General features: G+C 36.0%; 2 protein-coding genes across 3 annotated transcripts; both read right to left on the bottom strand.

Annotated features, from left to right (window-relative positions):
• LOC109226529 (fe-S cluster assembly factor HCF101, chloroplastic) lies at positions 6,820 to 14,429 on the bottom strand. Of its 2 annotated transcripts, none has more exons than XM_019391307.1 (16): positions 14,269 to 14,429; positions 14,068 to 14,187; positions 12,743 to 12,885; positions 12,613 to 12,663; positions 11,992 to 12,147; positions 11,369 to 11,512; positions 11,156 to 11,298; positions 10,618 to 10,687; positions 10,404 to 10,499; positions 10,185 to 10,274; positions 9,754 to 9,807; positions 9,199 to 9,322; positions 8,831 to 8,955; positions 8,496 to 8,618; positions 7,847 to 7,915; positions 6,820 to 7,151 (listed from the first exon to the last, which is right to left on the bottom strand). In XM_019391307.1, exons 1-15 carry the CDS (start codon positions 14,339 to 14,341, stop codon positions 7,847 to 7,849), a joined length of 1,581 nt encoding a protein of 526 aa, XP_019246852.1. In that variant the 5' UTR covers positions 14,342 to 14,429; the 3' UTR covers positions 6,820 to 7,151. The 2 variants fall into 2 exon arrangements, with proteins under 2 accessions (XP_019246852.1, XP_019246853.1); XM_019391308.1 differs by having other exon boundaries at positions 12,743 to 12,870.
• LOC109226528 lies at positions 17,463 to 23,496 on the bottom strand (the record flags this gene model as incomplete). Its single annotated transcript, XM_019391306.1, is given in 2 exon segments — positions 17,463 to 17,720; positions 23,086 to 23,496. A coding segment is annotated over 1 exon segment (409 nt), but the record flags the coding sequence as incomplete, so codon positions are not given.

Below are 23,973 nucleotides of genomic sequence, written 5' to 3'. Positions count from 1 at the left end.
CCTCCTTACTATTCGTAACTGCTATTCGATTGTTACTAATTTGTATTACTTGTTTTCAAACGGGCAATGAATAAAATATTTTTGTCGAGAGTCAAACTTAAGACTTCCGCTGACTAAGCAGGCTTTAACCAACTGAGCTATGAGAGCTTGTTGCTCTCTTGTTTCAGTTCAAAACAATTAATCTCTTATTTCATGAATTTGCTGTAAAATTCAAATATAGCTACGAATGATAAATTAACTGAAAATATAGCTACGAATAGTAAATGCAATATAAATATTTGATGTCATGTAATTTTCCCTTTTATCCATGGTAATATTAATCCGATGATTTCCGTTAGTGCATTTGTGACTATTTTGGTGATAAATCAGGAATTGATCTATATACTTGAAATCAATAGCTCTTGTGATCATATAGGTCATCCGATAGTTAGAGGTTGCATAAGTGAAATGTTGTCTATTTGTAATTTCTTTTCGATGCATATCTCTACGATGGTTTGTTGTTATTGTCAAGTGATATTCGATATCTGCATTGTGATCTAATTATTTCGGATTCGCGCCGAAAATCTCACAGACGGATAGGGGATTGAGGGGGAGGGAGGGATAAAGTGCTCTAACATAAAGGCGCCTCCATTACCCTAAACTTGGCACACATTATTGATTACATCCTTGAACTATCTGTGATCTTAATTATCCCCATACTTGGTTATTCGATAGTTGTTACCCCCTTGGACGATCTCATCCTAAGAAAGTGGCATGCACTCGCGTGCCATGTGAATTTTCCTGTCCATGTGGTATTTTTTGAAAAATAAAATATATTTTATACCTTTTTAATTGTGTTACCTTTTTAGATAATCTTTTTCGAATAATATTTATAATAAAACTTGGCTAGAGCTACATTATTTAGGCTTATTTTTTTTATTTGGCTAAAAATAATAAAGTTTCATTTATTGTTTTTTGAAATTGAGCTGAAAATAAAGATATACAGTTGAAATAAATAGTCAAGGCATCTAAAAAGAAGTAAGAAATATATAGTTTGCTTGTTATTATTTTGGCCAAAATCTTTTATATAGCTCTAAATTATGGAGCTCTAAAATATATTTTTTTTCCAAATATTACCGGAAAAAGTAAAAATACACATTTGAAATAAATAGTCATTGCATTATTTTGGCTATACCTTTTTATTTGGTAAAAAATAATGGAGTTGTAGCCTCTCTTTTTTTAACTGATTTGACTCGAAAATAAAAATACACAATTAAAATAAATAGACATTATATCTAAAGAAAAATTACAGAAAATACACAACTAGTACCCTATTATTTTTGCTAAAAGATTTCTATTTGGCTAAAATGATGGAGTTCTAACACAAACTTACAAATTTGGCAAAAAAAAAAAATATGCAGTTAGAACAAATAGATATTATATTTATAGAAGAAATTAAAAATAATAAAAGTTAGAATAAACTCCACAATTAAAAGTTTAAAAATAACTTACTTGGAAGTTGATTTTTCAATTTTTCTTCACTCCCACGCGCTTAAAAGAAGTAAAAATTTCATGGGCGCCCTATTTGATCGTCCCCTTTTAAACTTATCCGTTTTGTTTTTCTTTTTGCATCCGCACCCATTTTTTTGTTAAAAGCGTTTTAAAAAGACGATTTTGCCCTTCAGGACTATTGACAAAACTATAGACTGCAAGACAAAACTTCAGCATGTTTTGGCATGAAGTTTTAGCAAATGAACTAAATAACTTAAGCATGTTTAGTCTGAAGTTTTAGCAAATGAACTAAATACTTAAGCATGTTTAGTCTGAAGTTTTAGGAAATGAACTAAATAACTTAAGCATGTTTAGTCTGATGTTTTAGCAAATGAACTAAATAACTTAAGCATAATGAACTAAATAACTTAAGCATGTTTTGTCTGAAGTTTTAGCAAATGAACTAAATAACTTCAGCATGCATTAGCAAAAACACATTAGAAAATTACATACTCCAAGACAAAAACTTAAGCAAGTTTAGTCTGAAATTTTCGCAAATGAACTAAATAACTCAGCATGTTTAAACTGAAGTTTTAGCAAATGAACTAAATAACTTCAGCACTCATGACAAAACTGTAGACTGCGGGATAAATAACTTCAGCATGCATTAGTATGAAGTTTTAGCTTCAATGTAAAAAACTTCATGCTATATTAGCATGAAGTTTTAGCTTCAACATGAAACAACTTCATGCTACATTAGCATGAAGTTTCTGGTTTTTTTATAAAGTTGCTGAGAGGAGAGGAGGAGATCTTTTTTCATGAATGAGGTTGCAGATCACGCGATTTATCAAGGGTGTAAGTGTCATATTATTACGGATTTTTTGTCAACTGGCTACAAAATCAATAATTTTTAAAAATCGGGTACAGGTTAAAAGGTGGCACAAATATAAGGTACGGCTACAAATCCCCTTAAAAGAGAGTGCACCCATACTCTTTGTCACATTAGCGTCCAGTGAGGTAATGGCTCTCAAAAGGCCAAGTTCAGGGAGGTAATTGAGGCCACGAATAGTTTAGGGGTGTAACTAATAATCCGTGTAAAGTTTAAGGGCTTTTTTAGTATTCCGTCTTTTTTTTATTCATAGAGAAAGCATGACTTTGAAGACCCCTATAATAAGTAATATTCTAAAAGAATCTTTTATTATATTAATTATTAATTATGTATTAGAAGCACTAATTTTTTATTCTTTGAATAAAATGCATAAGAGTTCAAGGAGTAATTATTATTATTATTATTATTATTATTATAGATGTTATTAAGTTGATTATGGCTAGATACGAGTGGATTGGTGGTGGAATCGAGGGGTAAAGCGGTATTTGAGCTTTGAATTGCCTGTTGGCTTGAGGTAAGTGTTTGGTCTAACCTAACTCGAGGGATTAGGGATCCCCGACTTACTTGCTATGTGAAATTTCATGTGTGTGGCGTATAGGTATGGTGACGAGCACCTACGCGTCGCCAAATTTCCTGTTTAGCCTGTTCCCTTCCCTGTTTCCTAATGTACATTGCTTTCCTGTCCTAATTGCTACTTGTTTATTGATGCTTCCATGTCTAATTACTTCTTGTTAAACGTTGTCTCTCTATTGACGTTTTTAATTGTTCCGTAGTTTCATTATATCACACTGTTGGTTTACGTTGGTTTATTGGTGCTTCATGGTACACTTTGGTTGGTCTCGCTATGTAGTATTAACTGGTGAAGTTTCATAATTGTAGTGATCTTCCGTTGTTTCGGTTTGAGGTATAAGTGTTGTGGAGGATTTGAGTTAATTTGTGAAATACTTGTTCTTATTTTGTGGTTGGTAATGATGTGGTGGGATCGGGTTGCACGCCGCAACAGGAGGAATAAGGGTGAAATGTGATTGTCTGGTGGGATTGGGTTGCGCGCCGCAACAAGGAGTAATAAGGGTGGACAGGTGGGATCGGGTTGCACGCCGCAACAGGAGGAATAAGAGTGATATATTGAGGAGTAATAAGGGTGGACTGGTGGGATCGGGTTGCACACCGCAACAAGGAGGAATAAGGGTGAATGTTCATTTCGTTATTGATTATATGGTGGGATCGGGATGCGCACCGCATCACTTGTTATCTATGTATTCTTCTTCTGCTGAGATTCATTATTGTAGTGTTGAAACTCTCTTAAGGATTGGTTATAGCTGAGTATTGGTAGAAAGACTGGGTTCCGTATTTATTTAATGCAAGTTTCTATCCTATTTCATTCCGTATTTTCTTCTCGCTTTATTATAAACTGTTGTAGGATTTATTGTTTATGCCTCGCCGTAACCTCGTCACTACTTCGTCGAGGTTAGGCTCGACACTTACCAGTACATGGGGTCGGTTGTACTGATACTGCACTCTGCACTTTCTGTGCAGATTTCGGAGCTGGTAGTGGCTGATCGAGAGGTCGGTTGTTGATACTTCAGTTAGGAGACCCAAGGTAGTCCTGCAGGTGTTCGTAGGCCCTGACAGCCCCTCCTACATTCTATATCTATGTTTTATTTACTTTCGAGACAGATGTATCCTTTTCTTTCAGACCAATATTTGTAGTGATCTATAGAAAGTTCGTGAGTTGTGACATGGTGACTGTTTCGATTTTTCTATTAATAGTATAAAAATGATAAGTTAATTATGTTCTTCCGCATTTAATTAGCTTTGTTTAATTTTAATTATAACAAGTAAAGGAAAAAGGTGATTATAACTCTAACGTTAGCTTGCCTAGCGAGTGCGATGTTAGGCGCCATCACGGTCCCGACGGTGAAAAATTCGGGTCGTGACAAATTAAGATCACGAATAGTTTAAGGGTGTAACTAATAATCCTTGTCAAGTTTAGAGTTCTTTTTAGGTATTCCGCCTTTTTTTTTTTTTATAGAGAATGCACGACTTTGAAGACCCCTCTAATAAGAAATATTCTAAAAGAATTTTTTATAGTATTAATTATTAATTATGTATTAGAAGCACTAATTTTTTATTCTTTGAATAAAATGCGTAAGAGTTCAAGGAGTAATTATTATTATTATTATTATTATTATTATTATTATTATTAATTTATTAATTATTTTCCGGCTGTACTTGATGGAATGTTTCATCAACAACGTTGAATATGTTGTTATCAAAATAATTAAAAAGAGTAAAGTACATTAGATAAGCCAAATTTTGTGGCCTCTCATAGAGTGTAAGAGGCTTTATCTTAGCTGAATAATACTATTGTTGTTTGCAGGGCCAATACAGCCTACGTCAAACAAAGCATCAAATCTGGCCTACCCAAATCTTATCTTTATTTGACATGGGAAATAATTGGAATATCCGACGTATACACTACGTGTTTCTTAAATAAAAAAAGTTCATTACTTATTTTATTCATCAAAACAATTCTAGAACATGTAGAGTCGTGAAAGTAGCCACTAATACTTGTATTAGATTAAACTATCTACATCAACACCCCTTGAGGTGCGGACCTTTCCCAAATCGTGCATGAACGCAAGAAACCTTGTGCACCGGACCGCCCTTTGCAACAATTACGTCTTAATTTAAGTAAAATCGGAATCGACTACGTAAATCTTCATTGATTTGTGAGGGTTTATCATTAATTCACTAACTCTATGTTAGTTGTCAACCTACCGTAACTCTTCAGCTCCATCCATAGTGGCGTAGTCACATACATCGAAGGATGATCAACCAAACACCCTTCATTAAAAAATTATACTGTCGATATAGAAACTTATATTGTGTATATAGGTCAAAAATTATTTTTTATATATGTATAATAAATTTTGAACATCCTTCGTAAAATTCTTGACTTCGCTGCTGTCCATCCACATTTAAAACTGTAAAATGTAAGCAAACTCATACAGGCGGAATTTTCGATTAGCATCAATCATTAACAAAATTCACATGTTTTATTAAATTTAGCAAGTTAGGGACTATACCGCACACTTGTACAATTATTATATATGTCTAAAAGAAATGAATGCTAAAATCACTATCACTTTCCAATAAAAAAAAATGCACAAAAGAAAATAAGTCACAGTCTTTTAGTTTTAATTCTACTTGTCTATGTCGACGGGCGGTTGAATTGTTTGGTGAAAGTGATGAATATATTCATTTATTTTTTGTCTTTATTACATAATTCATTGTATGGCATGCTCCTGACTTTTCCTCTTTGCAAATAAAATATAAAATCCATAAATGTCACGTTTTTACCTAGAGGCGGAGCTAGAGAAGTAGATTCGGGTTCGAACGTAAATTTTGCTTAGTCTATATATTTGTATAAGGATAATCTATTAAATATATATAAATATTTAATTGCGAACCCAGTAACTAAAATGAGTTATGAATTCAATACCAAATTCAGAATTCGTAAACTTCAAAACCTGGCTCCACCTATATTTCACCTAGAGGTGGAGCTAGAGAAGTAGGCAAGGGTCTGGACAAAACTAGTAGGTTTTGCTTAGGCTATGTATTTGTATAAGGAAATTTAATGAATATGTATAAATATTTAATTACGAATCCAATAACTTTTCTTCTTTGCAAGTAAAGGTAAAACGGCAGTCCAGTGCACAAAGTATTCCGTGTTCACGCAGAGTCCGGAGAAAAGCAGCAGCCCAAGGGGTTGTGATGTAGACAGTCTACCCTAATACAAATATTAGTTGCTGATTTCACGGCTCGAACACGTAACCTATATGTCATACAGAGACAACTTTACTATTGCTCCGAGACGACCCCTTCTTTGCAAATAAATATAAAATCTATAAATGTCACGTTTTCACCCAAATTTTCTAGTGAGTTGTTACCTAATGACTCTTAGGCCATTAAGCTTTAGTAAAACTTCTCGCCATCCTATCTAATGCTTCTAGATGAACCTTTATTATAATAATAATAATAATAATAATAATAATAATAATAATAATAATAATAATAATAATAATAATAATAATAATAGAGAGTCAAACACTAGCCCAACATTTTGACTAATTCCCTCCTTTTAAAAATGAATTTTGTGGTTAAATTCATGTTTTTCTTGACTTCTTTCATTTGTTTTGTTTGTTTTCTTTTTTGAGCTTCTAAGATGCTGGCGCACGAGGTGACAAATATATAACAATTCAAGTTATATACAATTACGATGTAAAGTGTTTTGATACTATCAATGTAACTTAACAAGTTATTACTTTATTTTTCTGGTTACTATACGAGACTTGATATGTAAAATTACATGTTGCTGTATTTAACCTGATAATATAAAAATTAACGATATGAACATAAACTCAACTTATATATAGTTTATTCATATCGACTCTACGTTGATGTGAACTCAAATCTCGAATTATGATAATTTAATTTATCTCCTTGTTTTGTTGACCGAGCACGGTACAAGCACTGGAGCATGCTGTACAACAATGATGATGCATAGATCGTTGTGACAAAATGATTCACACTAGTGAAGATTGCTATAAGAATAATATATTGAACAAATGGTAGTGAAGATTACTATCTACAAAAAGTTAAAAAATGAAACATCACTGAGATCCGTGTAGCTCCAGCTAGCTGTTAAGTTTCTTGTGACTTTGGCCAGGTAGAGGAGCAAAAATCTTCCAACTGTATTTATATCTGATTTTGGACTTCTAATTCATCCCTAGAAATAAAACATGAAAGTTTGAGCATGTGAAAGATTTAAAAGGGCAGCCCGACATCCCGCGTTCACGCAGGATCCGGGATGTAACAGCCCAGCCTGCTGTTACACGGGGAAGGGGCCACGCCTCAATGGATGCGACGTAGACAACCTACCCTAATGCAAGCATTAGTAGTTGCTTCCACGACTCGAACCCGTGACCTATAGGTCACACGGAGACAATTTTACCGTTGTTCTAAGGCTCCCCTTCAGTCATGTGAAGATTTATTCAACTAATTAGACTAAGTAAAAAAAAAAAAAAAAAAAAATTGAAGCATTTAAGCCAGGCCCTCAGTCACCCCGCACCTATGTGGGAGCACAGGCGGATGGAGCCTTTCAACATAGGGTTTAACCACAACAACAACAACAACAAACCCAGTGGATTCTCACAAGTGGGGTCTGGAGAGGGTACGATATACGCAACCTTACCCCTACGCTGGGAGGTCAGAGACGCTGTTTCCGATAGACCTCAAACACACGTTCAACTGAACCAGTATATGTGACGCCAAACATAGATATATATGTCAAAGAACTCTTAAAGTGTTTTACCATATACTAAATTCTAAACCCATAATTTCATAAGTACAATGAGTTCAGTCCTAAGAAAATTAAAGGTTGAACCCATCAAATTTAAATCCTAGATGCGACTTTGTCATTACCTATGCAGGAGTAAGTTGAGGAACTTCAACTAAGCGCTCCATCATTTGCAGCTGGTCATAAGGAGCTATCTGTAACACAAAAGTAGACTAAAAAACTTAGCTTCAAACTACTAATAGAGCCCAACTGAAACAAGTATTTCATTAGTCAGAAAGTTTTCTTTCTTTCTTGAGTTGCATAATAGAGGATAGTCATGAAAAATTTTTGCATCAGAAAGATCTAAGGAAAACTTGGTTCTAGCTTACTAATTAACCAGAGAGTTTAATTTAGCTGAACAACATAGATTAGCCTAATCTTTAATCTTGGCACCACTTTACAACAGTCGTAAAATACTGACCTCCACTTTATTTGACTTGTATAAACCAAATCAGTCAACAACAATAACATACCCAGTGCGGTCCCACAAGTGGGGTCTGGGGAGGGTAGTGTGTACGCAGAACTTACTCCTACCTTGTGAAGGTAGAGAGGTTGTTTCCGATACACGTAAACCAAATCAGTCCAAATAGTTGATTGGTAAAGCTTTTTACAGCATGTTTTCATTGTAGCAGTTTTGAAATTCAGTCACAGGTGTTAGGTTTCCTATAGATAGCAGAAGAAAGTTAATTGAGAGCGACGAATGATCATGTGGTGAAAATAGGTGTGTCAAAAGACCTGGTTAAATCCATCTGGCCATGTTATTTCCACAGCATAGTTTCCTAAAGGCCGGATCTCTTCAGGTTCAATGTCGTCTGGGATATCAGAATATTGCAGTTTCTGTTCACCCGTCCATTCATCCTATACCAAAGTCATTGAAGAGAAAAAAATTTCAAAATATGAAATACTTGAAATTTGTAGTATTAAACGAGCAGAACAAGCTGAGTATTCGTCCAAGAGAAAGCATGGTGGACAGCAATGATAGTGATATAAATGTCTTAGCATGTCACTAATCGTGCAGTGCAGCGCATCTGTCAGGCTGGAAAAATAACTTAAAAGACTTGAATGCATACCACACTTTGGGCAGATCGATCATTTCTTCTTACAGTTGCAGGGTGCAAATAAAATTCTTCGTCGGAATCAGGTACTTTGACCTTGATCGCCTTGATAGATCTATCATAACTCACTGCAGTGGATACTATAACCAAAGAAACAACAACCAAAAAAAAAAAGAATTAGTAACCATTATATCTAGTTCAAGTGAAGTACTGAAAATAGATTTTAAAAATATTCGCAAATATATTCCCACTAGAATGAAGCTTATATCAGCTGAATAATTAACAGGGGTTCTTGAATAGAACTGAAATCTTCTTTTTCTTTCCAATGAATTTGGCTTGAATAAGCAATTGAAAAGAGAAACAAACAAATAAACAAAACGTACCTTGTTGACGAATCTTGGCACACTGTTGTACTACGCACACGCCTAACTCTTGGAACGTTCTGGCAACTTCACCTTGAGGATCAGCCACCACTTCAGGCATTCCACTATCTCCAGAAGCAGATAGCTTTACAATTTAACACAAAGTCGGCGTATTGTTCAGAAATGCTCCAAGTGACAGTTTACAATTATAGAAGTACTTAGTAAAGATCAGCGCCAAGCAGTATTATTTCATAGTCAAATTCGTTCAGAATTCTTATCTCCACTAGCCAGGCAAAAAGAAGGATTTAAAGAAGAATAGGCTACAGAAGAGTAAAGCTTAACTGTATTTGACAACAGACTGATGAGTTAAATCCATGATCGATGATATTCAAGATTTTCAGTTCAACAATAATGCAGAATTGACGTTAATAATTTTGACTCATTGACAGAAGAAAACTAAAGAAAGACTTCAGTAGTTCGAAATTTTAACATTATCTAGTGTGAAAAAAAGAAGTGCTAAAAATTTGAACATTCAAACACTTGAACCAGTTCAGAGTTGTAAATGTTGCAACTTACAGTTGGTTGTATAGGGAGATCAAATAGATGGGGGATTCCAAACTGCTGGACAACCTGCAGAGATACAGATGAAATATATATAAACATACTCTTCAACGATGAATTGCATGTTTTAAAGATCATGTCTCAATCCCAACGATCCCAAAACAAAATTGATCTCACGACACTGAAGATTCTGCATGCAGATTTGGTGTAGAGGATTGTATTAAAATTTCAGATTTGGTGTTTGAATCTCCACGGTTAGGTTGGTTAGTATGCATTGAGAATAATATATCCAGATCAAATTCATCCGCTAGACTATCGGTGTGAATTGAGGACATTGTACTAACATTCTAAAAATATCTGAATTACTCAAGCAAAGGAACGCAAAATTTGCTAAACTTTGAGAAAGGACGAGAAAATATCAATAGGACCTAAGAGCAAGGGCAAACCTGAGACCCTGAACCCCTGCCAAAGGGGTAGTAACGTTTTCCATCAGCATCGAAGTGGCACATGTTCTCAACTACGGCAATGCAAGGCACCTGTACATTCAAGTGTGAAATGTACAATTAGAAACAGCAACACATCTTTTCATCTCAACAAAGATAATTTACATTCTAATCACAGTTAAGAGAAAACATTGCAGATAACACATGAAAATTAGAACAGACCTTAAGCTTTGAGAACATGCGGACACCCTTCGCTACATCTATAAATGCTAGCTTTTGAGGTGTAGTAACAATAACTGCAGCAGTCAAAGGAACAACCTGATAATTGAATCAGTCGAAGAAGAATATATAAGATAAACGCTTACAAGAGGAAAAAATCACTTCCTCCAAGACTTTCACAAACATGAAACATTAGTTGTACGGTCAATAAGCAAACCTGACATAAAGTAAGCTGAATATCACCAGTTCCAGGGGGCATATCAATAACAAGGTAGTCCAATTCTCCCCTGCATAATCATATATATTTGGGACAACGAAGTAATACAAGATCGCCAAATTAAAGAATAAATATCTTCCTCGAAAAGACCGTCCACAGTGAGTTTCCAAAACAAAATTCAATGCTATATGTGAACCTACCTAAATAAGCTTTAATCTTACAACAACACATTAATGCCAATATAGTATATAGTGTAGGTACTATATTGGCCTTTATCAAGATTAAGCCATTCGCTTCCATATAGTCAATAAGCTGCTTAAAAGTTCCAGGTTAAAATTAAAAAAAGATCGCATTATAGGTTGAAACATGATATGTAGAGTGAAGAGTTTAACATAAAAAAGTATTTTTAATGTTTCTCCGGAGTACGAAATTTCAATAAATTTCGAAGAATTTCTCCGGTATAGAAATTTCAAAGAAGTGTCTTAAGTTAATTGGTTGATGGTTCTTGACTTCTTGTCAGATGCGAAGCATATCATACCATTCTGTAGTAGTCAAAAGTTGGTTGATCACCCCAGAGACCATAGGACCTCGCATAATAGCACGCCCTTGTCCAGCAAATCCAAATGATACCAACTTAACACCCATGTATTCAGTTGGAATGATGGTTCTTTTCTCTGCATTCTACAAAAAAATCTCTCAGCGGTTATATGCAATAGTGAAAACATTGTTTAGTCCACAAAATGAAAATTACCATTTCAAGTATCCGGTTTTCTGGGGACACCATTGTTGGCAAACTAGGACCATATACATCTGCATCAAATATACCAACTCTAGCACCCATATCAGCCAAAGTGTAAGCGAGGTTGACAGCTACAGTTGATTTACCTACCCCTCCCTGTGGTTTATAGAGGTTAACATTAATAAAGGAAAGAGGACACAAAAGATTGCATATGATAAGCTAGTCAAAGCAAAATAATTTAGGAAAACTACACATTATAGCGATATACGCTCCCAAAACTAATAGCCAGCATAATGCATACATTGATATAAATATTTTCTTTTATATTTGGCTAGTGGATGTAATTATTTGTGGCCGGACAAATATGTTACTCGCCCAGATAGTTTCCTAACAAGCTAGGTCAACACAAGAAGTCCTTGGGGGTTTGGTAAAACATAGAATTATGAAAAGCAACAATATCGGGACATGCTCAAGCGATTAAGCACCAACTAACATACTTTAAATGCTGCAGTTTAACAACAAGCCTTAAAATGTTGCTTTTCTCTTTGGGATGGGGATAGACCTTCAATACTTACTACAAGAAAAGTTTAACGGGTTAAAAAGCACGGGAGCAGAAAGATTGTGGAATTCTTCACCTTACAACTGGAAACAGCAATTATATTGGAGATTGTTTGTAGGCCGGCAGGAAGCTGTCCGGCATACATAGGTTTTGCTGGTTGGGCTGACATTGTCACATTGACCTTTTTAACCCAAGGAAGTGCAGCAACCACCTCGTTTGCCTTCTGCTCAAACTGTCGGAAAATTAAAAGTCAGATTTCTAGTCGGAAAATTAAAAGTCAGATTTCTAGTCTAATCATAGTTATATGAATCGCAGATCCACACTCACATGCAGTGGCGGAGCCACATGTATGCAAGGGGTGTCAACCGACAGCCCTTCATCGAAAAATAACACTGTGTAGCTAGGTAATTTTTTTAATGAATATATACTACATATTGACACCCCTTGACTATTCGTGGGTTTACTTCTTTATATTTTGACCCCCTCCAAATGAAAATCCTGGCTCTGCCACTACTCACATGATGACCGGAAACTGAATTATTAACGAAATAATAAGAATTTGTTTTGCTCTTGATCTCCTGTTCCCTGATATACTGATAAGTATATGCGTTGAAAAGGAAAAGTAAGAAAACCAAATAATGTACCACTTGATACACATCAATTCTTGATGAAATAGTGGTAGTTGTGTTTCATTTACCATGTCCTTGATCGGACATGCTGGTGTTGTGAGCTCTAACCGGAATGACACCTGAAATTCCAACAGATTGAATAAGGAAAATAATTCACACATATATGTTATGAATGTGAGAAAATAGTTTGTAGAAGACCTCTCCTAAACCCTCATCAACCAAGAGGTCCTTCACAAATCCACAGGAGACGATGTCAGTCCCAAAATCAGGATCGATAATCTGGGACAGGGCTTTAAGTACTTCAGACTCAGGTGTTTGGCCTGACACTGTAGAAGCACAAGCTGCAAGTTACTGAATATGTAAGTATAACAGAAATGATCTTGAACAGCAGCAGCGCAGGACGAATGATATGTTACAACAAGTTGTCAAGGAGGAAGTTAAACTAATAAGAGTTTAAGCCCAACAGAATTTGCATAGCATCAGAACCAAGAACCAGTCAAGCATTATGAGAAGTCCTGAATTAAATACTCCCTTCCTTCGTGTTATAGTGACCCTATCCTTTTTAGTCCGTTCCAAAAAGAATGACTTCTTTCTAAATTTAGAAACAATTTAACTTAAAACTTCCCATTCTACCATCAAATGAGAAGCTACACAAATATTATGGCATGTTTAAAGCTTCAAAGGTGGCCTCTCTATCTTTACCAGGCAGGGGTAAGGTTTACGTACACACCACCCTCCCCAGACCTCACTTGTGGGATTAAACTGGGTTTTTTGTTCTTGTTGTTGTTGTTTAAAGCTTCAAAAGTCTTATAGTCACACAAATGTTATGGCATGTTTAAAACGACAAGTTTCCAAAGATCATTTCTTTCTTGTAATCTATGGACGGGTATTTGATGTACACAAGAAGAACAAAAGTTGGACTTAATGAAGCAAATATTTGGAGAAATTCAATTCAGACAGTACCCAAAGAAGACTTAACAACACTAAGCAGCAGAACACAAGCATACACCACAACTAGAGAAGTGCAAAAAAGACAAAACTATACAATCCTAGTACAAGTAAAAGGGCAGCCCAGTGCACTAAGCTCCCGCTATGCGCGGGGTCCGGGGAAGGGCCGGACCACAAGTATCTATTGACGCAGCCTTACCCTGCATTTCTGCTAGAGACTGTTTCCGCAACTCGAACCTGTGACCCCCTGGTCACGTTACGCGAAGGCTCCTCTTCAATCCTAGTACAAGAAAAAAAAAAAAAAAAAGCAGCCCGGTGCCCTAAGTTTCCACTATGCGCGGGGTCCGAGAAAGGGTCGGACCACATATTGAACGCAGCCTTTACAGTGCAATTCTGCAAGAGGCTGTTTCCACGGCTTGAACCCGTGACCTCCTGGTCACATGACAATAACTTTGCCAGTTATGTCAAGGCTCCCTTTCAATCCTAGTACAAGTGTTTGACAAAATTCTACAAATAGGCATTTTACAATAAGTAGAAGTTTACAGGTTTTCAGTTGAATAAGGCATCAAAATTACCTCCATTTGAAGTAGCTTTAGTTGTAAATGAGCTCGAACTTGAATAGGCATACGAAATATTCAAGCTTCTGACATGTCTTTGAGTGGACTGGAGAAAAGATTTCTCAGCTACATATAATCCTGTAAGGAGCAAAACACAAACTTCAGCAGAAAACCAAATTATTCTTGGAATGAAATGAACCTCAAAGAGTTTGAACTGACCGGATTTGGGTTGTGAAGTACAGTGATGAAATGTGAGAGTAGGAGAAGATGGAGCTTGAAGAAGCTGTGTCATTTTTTTTTTTAAGTGAGAATTTTGTCTATTTTTCTGCTAGCTTTACAGTAATGAAGAAAGAGGGAAAGTTCGTTGGTAGAGAGCATTAATGTGAGCCTCAAGTTTTCATGTCATGTTCAAGAATCTAATCGCCTTACCTTAGCCACAACTCACACGTTACCCAAACTTTGGCATTATGAAAAAATAAAATAATATGAGATTATTTTATTTAATAATTTTATTGGAATTTTTTATCTTCAGAATAAATAATCTTGAAATTATTTTATACCATAATTTTTATAAGATTTATTTTATACTATATTCAATGTGAGTCTTTATTTTCGTAGAGTTTAAGTTTTAAGCATTGGCGGTGATAAAAATATTTATCACCGTTAGCCAAACTATCAATGTTATAATACAAGCTCTATTTACCTCTTTTTTTTTTTTAAATTGGCTAGGCATAGTTTGGATTACGAAAATGATCAGTATAAAATTTATTGGTCTGGCTCTACTTCTTATGACACCCTACTATTCGCAAAGTCAAAAGAGTTTTTTCTTTAATTAAAATCTTTTTTAAAAACTTCTAAATAGTTTTTGAGTTGTTGATTATTGTGACTTAAAGTACTGTAATGTAATTTCTAAATTAAGTATTCCTTTTTTTTTTTTAAAAAAAACTTAAGATTTATGTTGACATCATTAATCTAGATGGTTTTGATTGACCTCATGCCTATTGTTACGCGGCGCCTTCCTGAGATTCCTTGGAAGGGCGACGTAAGGCTAAGCAACTGATGTCAGTGCAATTGCTGTCCGCCAACTGAGGTCCCCTCCGTACGCTAGACGAGATTGTCTGTGACGTACGGGAAAACCAATGTCAAGAGCAATTGAGAGAACAGAAATGAGAATTGAGAATGAAAGAAAGCTTGATTGCATTAATGAAAGCTATTACAGAAAAGCAACACGGTGTCGAGGGGGAGAGACACCAGTACAGAGAATTGCTTGCTTGCTAGAAAGTTTTGATTGCTTGATCCCCCCTAATAATGCTTTAAAAAAAAAATAATCCAAAACTACAAGACTAGACTTGAATATGCTAGAGAAACATAATGGTAGTACTTGAAATAAAACTATTCTATATTTACAATGAAAATGACTTAGTTTTCTATAAGGCAGCAACAGGTCAGTTGTCAGCAGCATTGTCTTTGGCATCACGGTCTGCGCGCGCGGCGTTGTCTGTGCGCGTGGCGCCGTTGGAATCTGCCTGCGGCTTGGCGCTGGCGAGGGATATCGGTGGGGCGACAAAGGCACTTGCGCGCTTGTCACTTGGAGCGGCCAAGATCACGGGGCCGTCCGTAGCGCTAGGCATTGGGAGGCTTGCTAGGACGCCACGGGGCGCGCCCAAGGAGTCATAGGGCATGGCTGGAAAGCCGCCCATGACACTATAAATACAATGTGAAGGCCAAGAAATGAGCCATTTTTTTCTTATAGCGTGTTTGGTCATGCTTCTTTTTGGCCAAAAACGTTCTTTTCTCAAAGTTGCGGTGTTAGGCCAAGCTTTTAGAAGAAAACAAAAATACTTTCGAGTAAAGGCAGAAAAAAAAAATCTCTCTAAAAACACTTTTTCAAAAAACACACTTAGCTCTAACATTAATTGCTACTCAAAAGTGCTTTTTAAATTGATTAGTCAACCATACTGCTTCTCACTGTAAATATTTTTTTAATAAGTATTTTTCAAAATAAGCAAATGTTAAAAGCATGGCCAAACAAGCTACTAGGAATGTGATTTTTCTCAAGCCCAGTTGGATTCTATGTCTGAAAATGTATCAACCAATTGGCCTATCAGCTTCTTGGATCATCAATTAGAGTATGATTGTACCACCCCTGCCATGTGATTTCAAGCTAAACCTAAGTAAATACTTTGTGTGTCTACCCTGGCCTTTCAATAACAGAGTTTGTTACCCCTTAACATCCTCAGAAGATGCAGAGAATAGTTCCATTTAAAGGTGGCAAAATGATTAAAAGAAAATAGTTGTCGACCCATACTATCCATTATAAAATAGGTCGGATAATAAACTTTTTAAAACGCCTCGAATATGGATAAGAACCATACTATCCACTTAGAAAATAGATAACTAATGTGTTTAACTTTTACATTTGTAAAGCCACAAATTGGGAGTTCCTTAAGTTTGGGAGACTAGGAATTCTCCCATAAGTGATCATATTTAAGAAGCCATGGATAATATGGATATCCATATTATCCGCCGGATAACACGTCTTTTGTCCGTCTCAAATACGGGTCGAGTCGGATAATTTATCCTCTCTTTTTTTTGAATTACCCATTTTAACCTGCTCATATCCGAACAACTCGCCCGTTGGTCACCCCTAGTTCCGTAAGTACAATCACAAGTAAAGATGATGTCACTTCCTTGAATAGGAATCTACATGCTGCAGGAAGTGAACTCTAGCAAGAAATTGTACCAGTAGAGTATAACAACAACAACAACAACAACATCAACAAACCAGTGAAATTCCACAAGCGGGATCCGAAAAGGATAATATGTATGCAAACTTTACCCTCACCTTATGGGGGTCGTACCCGGAGAGTATTTAATAATACCAGACAATGGCATTCATTTGCTGCAAGCTTTATAGAGAGCTAAACAAGAAATGATAACTGAACTATTAGGAGCTTCACCAGCCTTTGTAGCAGTCTTGCAGACCATCCATTAGCTTTCTCAGTATCAACAAGGCACAGTTACTAAGGGCAGCCCGGTGCATTAAGCTCCCGCTATGCGCGGAGTCCGGGGAAGGGCCAAACCACAAGGGTTACTGAATCTATATAAACAAGGCATGTACTATTCCAAGACCATTCGAATAAACTCCATACAGCTAGGGAAAGAGGAAAAAGATACACAGAAACTGTTGTAAAAGTAACACCAAAGTTCATGGCCACTGGCTCTGTGAAAATACAGTCTTATCGATGATTTACCCGTCAGCTGAGTTAAATAAACCACACAGTCATTTGCCTTTCTTTCTCTTCTTTTACTTTTCGGGGTAGGGAAGGGTTGAGAGAGGGGTTTGAGTTTCTTTCATTATAAATCTTCCCTTGTTAAGTCAATCAAATTAGTCTGCGATTAAACAAGTCCTCTGTCCAAGGTCACAATCACAGCAGCAAATGTATAATACAGAGGAAAAGAGCAACAATCTTTCAATGGCAATTAGTAATATTCCAGATAATAACATAGATCATATATACAATACACTTAGCAACTGCTTACACAATTCACTAAATCGTCAATCGGATAACATAATGTGCTAAGAAAACTTTAACTTATCAAGCACCATCACACCCAACTCTGTTGGGCTTATTTCATAAGCCAATCAAAAGAAGCAGCAGACAAAAGCCCTGCAGGTTGAAAAGAAGACACCAGTGAATAAAAAGTATTAGCCTTTCGTGTTTTCTTTGTTGTAGAAACTCGGACAATATAACATTTGTGTTATCTATATTGGCTAACCTTTTTTTAAATGGTTTCTCTTTAAAAAATTGGAAATTCGCATGAACAGTGTCAATCAACCAAAAAATTACAACAGTGAATTTAAATTCTGTTAGGGGCAAGGTCTGCATACATACTAGACTACCCTCCTCAGACCCCACTTGTGGGATTTCACTGGGTTTATTGTTGTTGTTTGCTTTAAGAAACCATATATTTTCAAGTTCCCCAAAATTCAAGTCAGGAATTTATGTCCCACCAGTTTATTATGACAAAACAAAGGCTCGCACGCACCCACAGAAAATACACTGCCAAAGAGTTAGGATTATTGTACTCAGCAAGTGATAGGGAGGTTGAAACACACAGGAGAGGCAGATGAACAGAAGACAGTCGAGGTGCCAAAAAGCCATAACCAATATACTGATGAAGAATAGATGTTAAGCAACGCTTGGCAAAAAGTTGCTATAGCAACTTTGACTTCACCAAAAATTTTAGATGATCAACGCAACAAAAGAAAATGGAAACTAAAGAATTTAGATATGGTAAATATTCCTTCAACTTAATATCTGTTTGTTTTTCTCTCTCTTCTATTTTTATTTTTTTGGTTGGGCCGGAGGGGAGAAGGGGGGGGGGGGGGTGGGGGGGGGGGGGGGGGGGGGGGGTACACTGGCAGTAAATCATAAACAATATCAATATAGAAATCCATGCGTTACAGCTCCTGAATGAGAAATAAAGGAGCAATCAAGACAAACAGGTCACTAACAATTGAATGATGTAAATATCACTTATGTCACCTATCCCAAATACAGCATAAAGGAAGAACCATGGCCCGTCAACAACTTTTAGAAAAAGTCACCAAAGAGCTGGATAACATGATATTGACAGTCAAAATCCATGAATAATTTACTTTGTTCCATGATTTTGTTTCATCGTCTTTTTCCCTCCAGTACAGTAAGTCTTATTCATATATTAAGCAATTTTTATGAAACCGTCAACAAAATACTAGTGATGCAGAAAGAACTTTCAAAAAAAAAAAAAAAGGGAGATTGAAGGGGTGGGGGGGTGGGGGGGGGGGGGGGGGGGGGGGGGGGGGGGGGGGGGGGGGGAGGTACGCTCTTAAAAAGAAGAAAAAGAAACATCAAATGGGAAGAACTTCTCCAAAGCTGCAACGGGAAGTGTTCCAAAAGAAGCCAAATATGACAATTTTTCTCCTCTTCTTTTTTTTTTTTTATAAGGTAAATAATTTTATTAACAACAGGGAGAAACCCCATATACAAGCCATGTACCAAAAGGAAGAGAACCTACAAAAAAATATGGTTCTTAACAAAAGAGACACAATCCTCTATACAAATAGGGATATGACAATTTTTCTCAAAAATGATTCACTTCATCTCTTTCATTTTACATACCAATATATGACGCAGAAACTAAATATCTTTTGCTTCAAACAAAGAAAATATTATAACACACCAAAATTAGCTTTAGAATCCCATGGTCTTAAACAATCATGTCATTTCCATATAAAGGGCAAAATGAGGATGTTAAAATTAAAGAGTTTCCAAATACAGGAAACTGTCAATCTTATAGAATAAACAAAGGGATCCACAACTTAAGGAAAAGCGCATAATAGCTTTCAAAATTGACCTAAAAGTAATAAATGACAATCATATTTGGCGCAAGAGAACATCACTCTATGACAAAATTTCAAAAAATATACAAAAAGGTAACAACTTTATTAGAGTAAATAAATAGATAAAAATACCTTTAGGAAGAGGAATGTTTTTTCCCTCCACACTCGGGGCTTTTATCAAAATTCTTAGAAGAGGATTTAGCAGTAACCATTCCAACCTCAAACACCAATGTTTCCCCACTGGATCTGATACCTGTAATACCCCACCACTTAAAGAAGCTCTCATGCTAATCCCATCAAGCTCAACAATACTGTTCTCAACAATTACCACTGATTTTGTTGGAGTAGGTGGGAAGGTAGTTACCCGGAGGAAGGGTGACGCAACACTTGTCACCCAGAGAAACCACAAAGTCGCAGGAACAGGTGTTTAGAGAATACCCATTGATATTCTCGGCAACTAGCCCTATGTGGAAACCCTATTTGATTAGCTCCTTGGGATCCCAATGGTGTCTGGTTGCAGAGGATATAGCGATTTTGGCAATCAATATTGTATTTTCCATCCGAACCAGCAACTTGATTAAAAAACTTCTGCAACATATTTTTTCTAATTACATTCTTGGTCGGTTGTGCACTATGCATAAATGACTAGTAACTGACTTATCATTAAATAAGTTGATGCTATAGTAGTTTTACCTAAACCCAGCGTAGTCATTACTAAATGACTGAAATGACATCTCGCACTGCTAGTCCACTAGCGAGTTTCTTAATTATCCACTCTATCTCCCCCTTAAAACCTACAATTATTTGGTCCACTATTAATGATGAGTTGCTTTTCGGCTTGTTGGAAAATTTTACAACAATGAGGTCCTGTTTTCGGAAAATTCTCAAGTAAATTAGAGATCTCTTCTTTGATAAGCTCGATCGTTCCTATCGCATTGGGAAATTAGTAAATAAGATGCAAGAGACAATTATCTCTAACAAAAATTGAATTAATGACATCTTTTGCCTCATATACCACATGTAATTCACGTGTCCATAGATTTTTATACAAATTCTTGCTCAACATTACTGAAGAAAGATCTTACAAATTCTAGGTCTTCTTTAACCGGCCCAATTTCTTTCTTTATCAAAGCAATTGAATAAGCTTTAGAATTAAGCAAATTATTTAAGCTTGAGTATAAGATTTATGAAGAGTGATCCATTACTCCTGGGGAAGTAGAGTTGAGATGAGGTTGGGCTTCCAAGTAAACATGTTTGAGATCTCCCTTCAAAAATTCAATATTTTAAAGCAAGTCAAGAGTTGCACAATTTGTTCCATTTGTACTCTTTTCGTTCCTTGATTTCTCTTCTAAGTCGCGAAAAAGAACTGATATATCCTTGGTAAGCGCTCCAACAATTTGTCATGATGAATAAAATCTTTCGAGAATCAGATATTCTCTAAGAATGTCTGGAAAGGCTTGTAGATCGTAGGAGTTGCTCAGTGAAGCGTCCGACATTTGCTGACTTTGATGCTTTCAAATTTGTAGAACAGATGTGTATAATCCCAGTTTAACAGGAATAATCAAGAATGGATGAGCTAGCTTGAAATTCAGTAGAGGGACATCAAGTTCACGAATTTCTTTAATTCATCTATTTCATCAAGTCTATCCATTTCGTCAAGTTTTCATCAAGTTGATCAACTAAAAGGACAACATAATGTCCTACTCTCTCGGTCATAAGTTGAAAATGAGGTATCTATATCGAGTTCGGATTTGACAGAGGATACAGAGATGATGAATAGGAGAGGAAGACCCACAAAATGTTTCTAGAAGGACTTTATTCATCATGACAAATTATTTCAACAATGATACCTAATAAGGTATCAACTCTTGTTAGCGACTTGGAAGAGAAATCAAGGAATGAAGAGAGTACCAATGAAATAATTTGTGCAACTCTCAACTTACGGGAAAATATTGAAATCCTGAAGGAAGATCTCAAACATGTTTACTTGGAAGTACTAGATTCATTCTCTGCTTTTTCAAGAGTAATAGACAAATCCTTCGTGAATCTTCTACTCAAAAACCTAGATGATGATTTACTCAATTCCAATGCTTATTCAGTTGCTATTATAAAGGAAGAAATCGGGCCGGTGAAAGAAGATCTAAAATCCATAAGATCTTTTTTTTGGAAATGTTGAGCAAGAATTGTATAAAGATATGTGGACACGTGTTTTAAATGTGGCATATGAGTCAAAGATGTCATGAGTTCAATTCTTGTTAAAGATGATGACCTCTTGCGTCTCATTTACTAACTTCTTAGTGCTATAGAAAAGATCAAGCTTATCAAAAAAAAGGTCCCAAATTTACCTCAGAAGATCCCTAAGAATAGGGGCCTCGTTGTTGCGCACACTTCCAACAAACCAAACCAACAATTGGTCAAATATTGTAGATTTTGAAAAGGTGACAGATTAGATAACTAGGAAGCTCACCAGTAAAGCTAGATATCATTTATCATCTTTATATTGAGTTTAGGATACTCTAGTATATAAAGGATATAATGATAAGTTAGTTATTTGTTATTCGAAATTTGTGCATGGTGTACAGTCGACTAAGAATACAACTGGAAAATTTTTGTTTAATCAAGTCATTGGTTCTGATGTGAATTACGAGGATATTGATGTTGATGATGAGCTGGGAAATCGCTATATCCTCCGCAGACTGGTCAACCAACAAGACCATTCAACACCATAAAATTTTTCCCAAAGATAGACCTCTAATACTCATAGACCCCTGAACTGCTGCTAAATGTTCTACTCCTTAACACACTTCTACCTTTTTCACTATTTTTCCTTTAGGGGTGTCCCTAGTATAATGGAAAATGTCTTTCAGAAAAATATTTTTAATGAGAAAGTCATTTTCTAATGTTTGGTATGCTTGGTATGCTGGAGGAAAATATTTTCCATCAAAAGGAGAAATATGACTTTCCTCACTTATGGATGAAAGTCATTTTTCTTACAACAATTTTAACTTTTAACTTAATAGTATTACTTATTTCAACCTATGTTGCGTGGACTCTCCAAAATACTGCTGCACCCGTATCGGATTCTCCAAAAATACACTGCTTTTTGGAGAATCCGACACGCACCCGGTAACATTTTCGGAGAGTCCGAGCAACATAGATTTCAACCAATACTTAAGACATTATTATTAATCTCTAATACTCAAATATTTCATCATAAAACCTTCAAAGTGTTGATATTATTATTAATCTTTAATATATATTCTCTTTCTTTTTTTTTTTTTGAAAAATATTTTCTATTCACCAATCAAATACCAGAAAATATTTTCTAGACAAATATTTTCCATGAGAAACATTTTCAATGAAAAATGACTTTCAGTCATACCAAACACCCCAGATGTAGCACAATCATCATATCCTTTCTTTTTAAGTGTTCATGGCCCTTTATTTTAGACCAAAAATTTCAAAACTCTTTCTTCCTTTACTACATGCTTAGTTAAACACCAACCACATAAACTGAGATACCGTGAGTAATAAAGCACAATCATATTGATACAAGATAACGTCACCCCATGACAAAATTTGAAAGAATATACAAAAAGATAACAACTTTTATTAGAATAAACAGTTAAATAATAGATTAGAAAATATACCTTTAGGAAGAGGAATGCTTTTTCCCCTCACACTCAGGACTTTCATCAAAATTCTTAGAAGGGTATTTAGCAGTAACCATTCCAACTTCAAACACCAAATTCTCACCACTAGATCTAATACCCGTAATACCCCACCACCTAAAAAATGCCCTCACGCTAATCCCATCAAGCTCAGCAATTCGATTTTCAACAATTTTGCCTGTAATTTTCTTTGAATACGTGGCTAGGTAATTGTCCGGAGGAAGTGTAATTTTACACGTGGCACCTAGAGAAACAACGAAGCTGCCGGAAGTTTTATTTAGGGCATACCCGTTCACGTTTTGTGGAAGTAGCCCTATTGGGAACCCGTATTTGATTAGCTCTCTATGGGCCTCTGACGGTGTCGGCTTTGCAGAGGATAAAGAGATGGTGAAAAGGAGAGGAAGAATGGTGAAAAATAAGAGGGTTTTTGCCATTTTTAGTGTGTGTGTGTGTGAAGGAGGAAATTGTTGGGAAGAAAAGGGGGAAGGGGCAATGGAGATTTTTTCGATTGAAGAGTTTGACCAAAGGAGTGGATAAAGTGTAATATGTGAACATGAATTCACGTGTACCCTTTTAATCGTCAAGAGACTCAAAAAAGGCCACGTCCTTTGCATGTGACGACTACTTTTTTTTTTCTTTTCTTTATTATTTTTGGAAAATTCCGCCGTTATACTTGGGGTACGCACTATATAATAGCTCGCAAAACCGCACTAGGCAAGTCCGGTGGGACAAGCTCTGATAAATGAAGTTATTGATGAGGGAAATCGATCTCAAATCTCCCATGTGGTAAATCACTTACCCAACTAACTCAATCAATTCTTACGGACTTTTTCTTTATTATGTTCGACACTGATTTTACTTCCTGCG

The sequence above is a fragment of the Nicotiana attenuata genome, chromosome 6 (genome assembly GCF_001879085.1).
Source record: "Nicotiana attenuata strain UT chromosome 6, NIATTr2, whole genome shotgun sequence".
Classification (NCBI taxonomy): domain Eukaryota; kingdom Viridiplantae; phylum Streptophyta; class Magnoliopsida; order Solanales; family Solanaceae; genus Nicotiana; species Nicotiana attenuata.
This window is presented reverse-complemented; position numbering and strand designations above follow the sequence as displayed.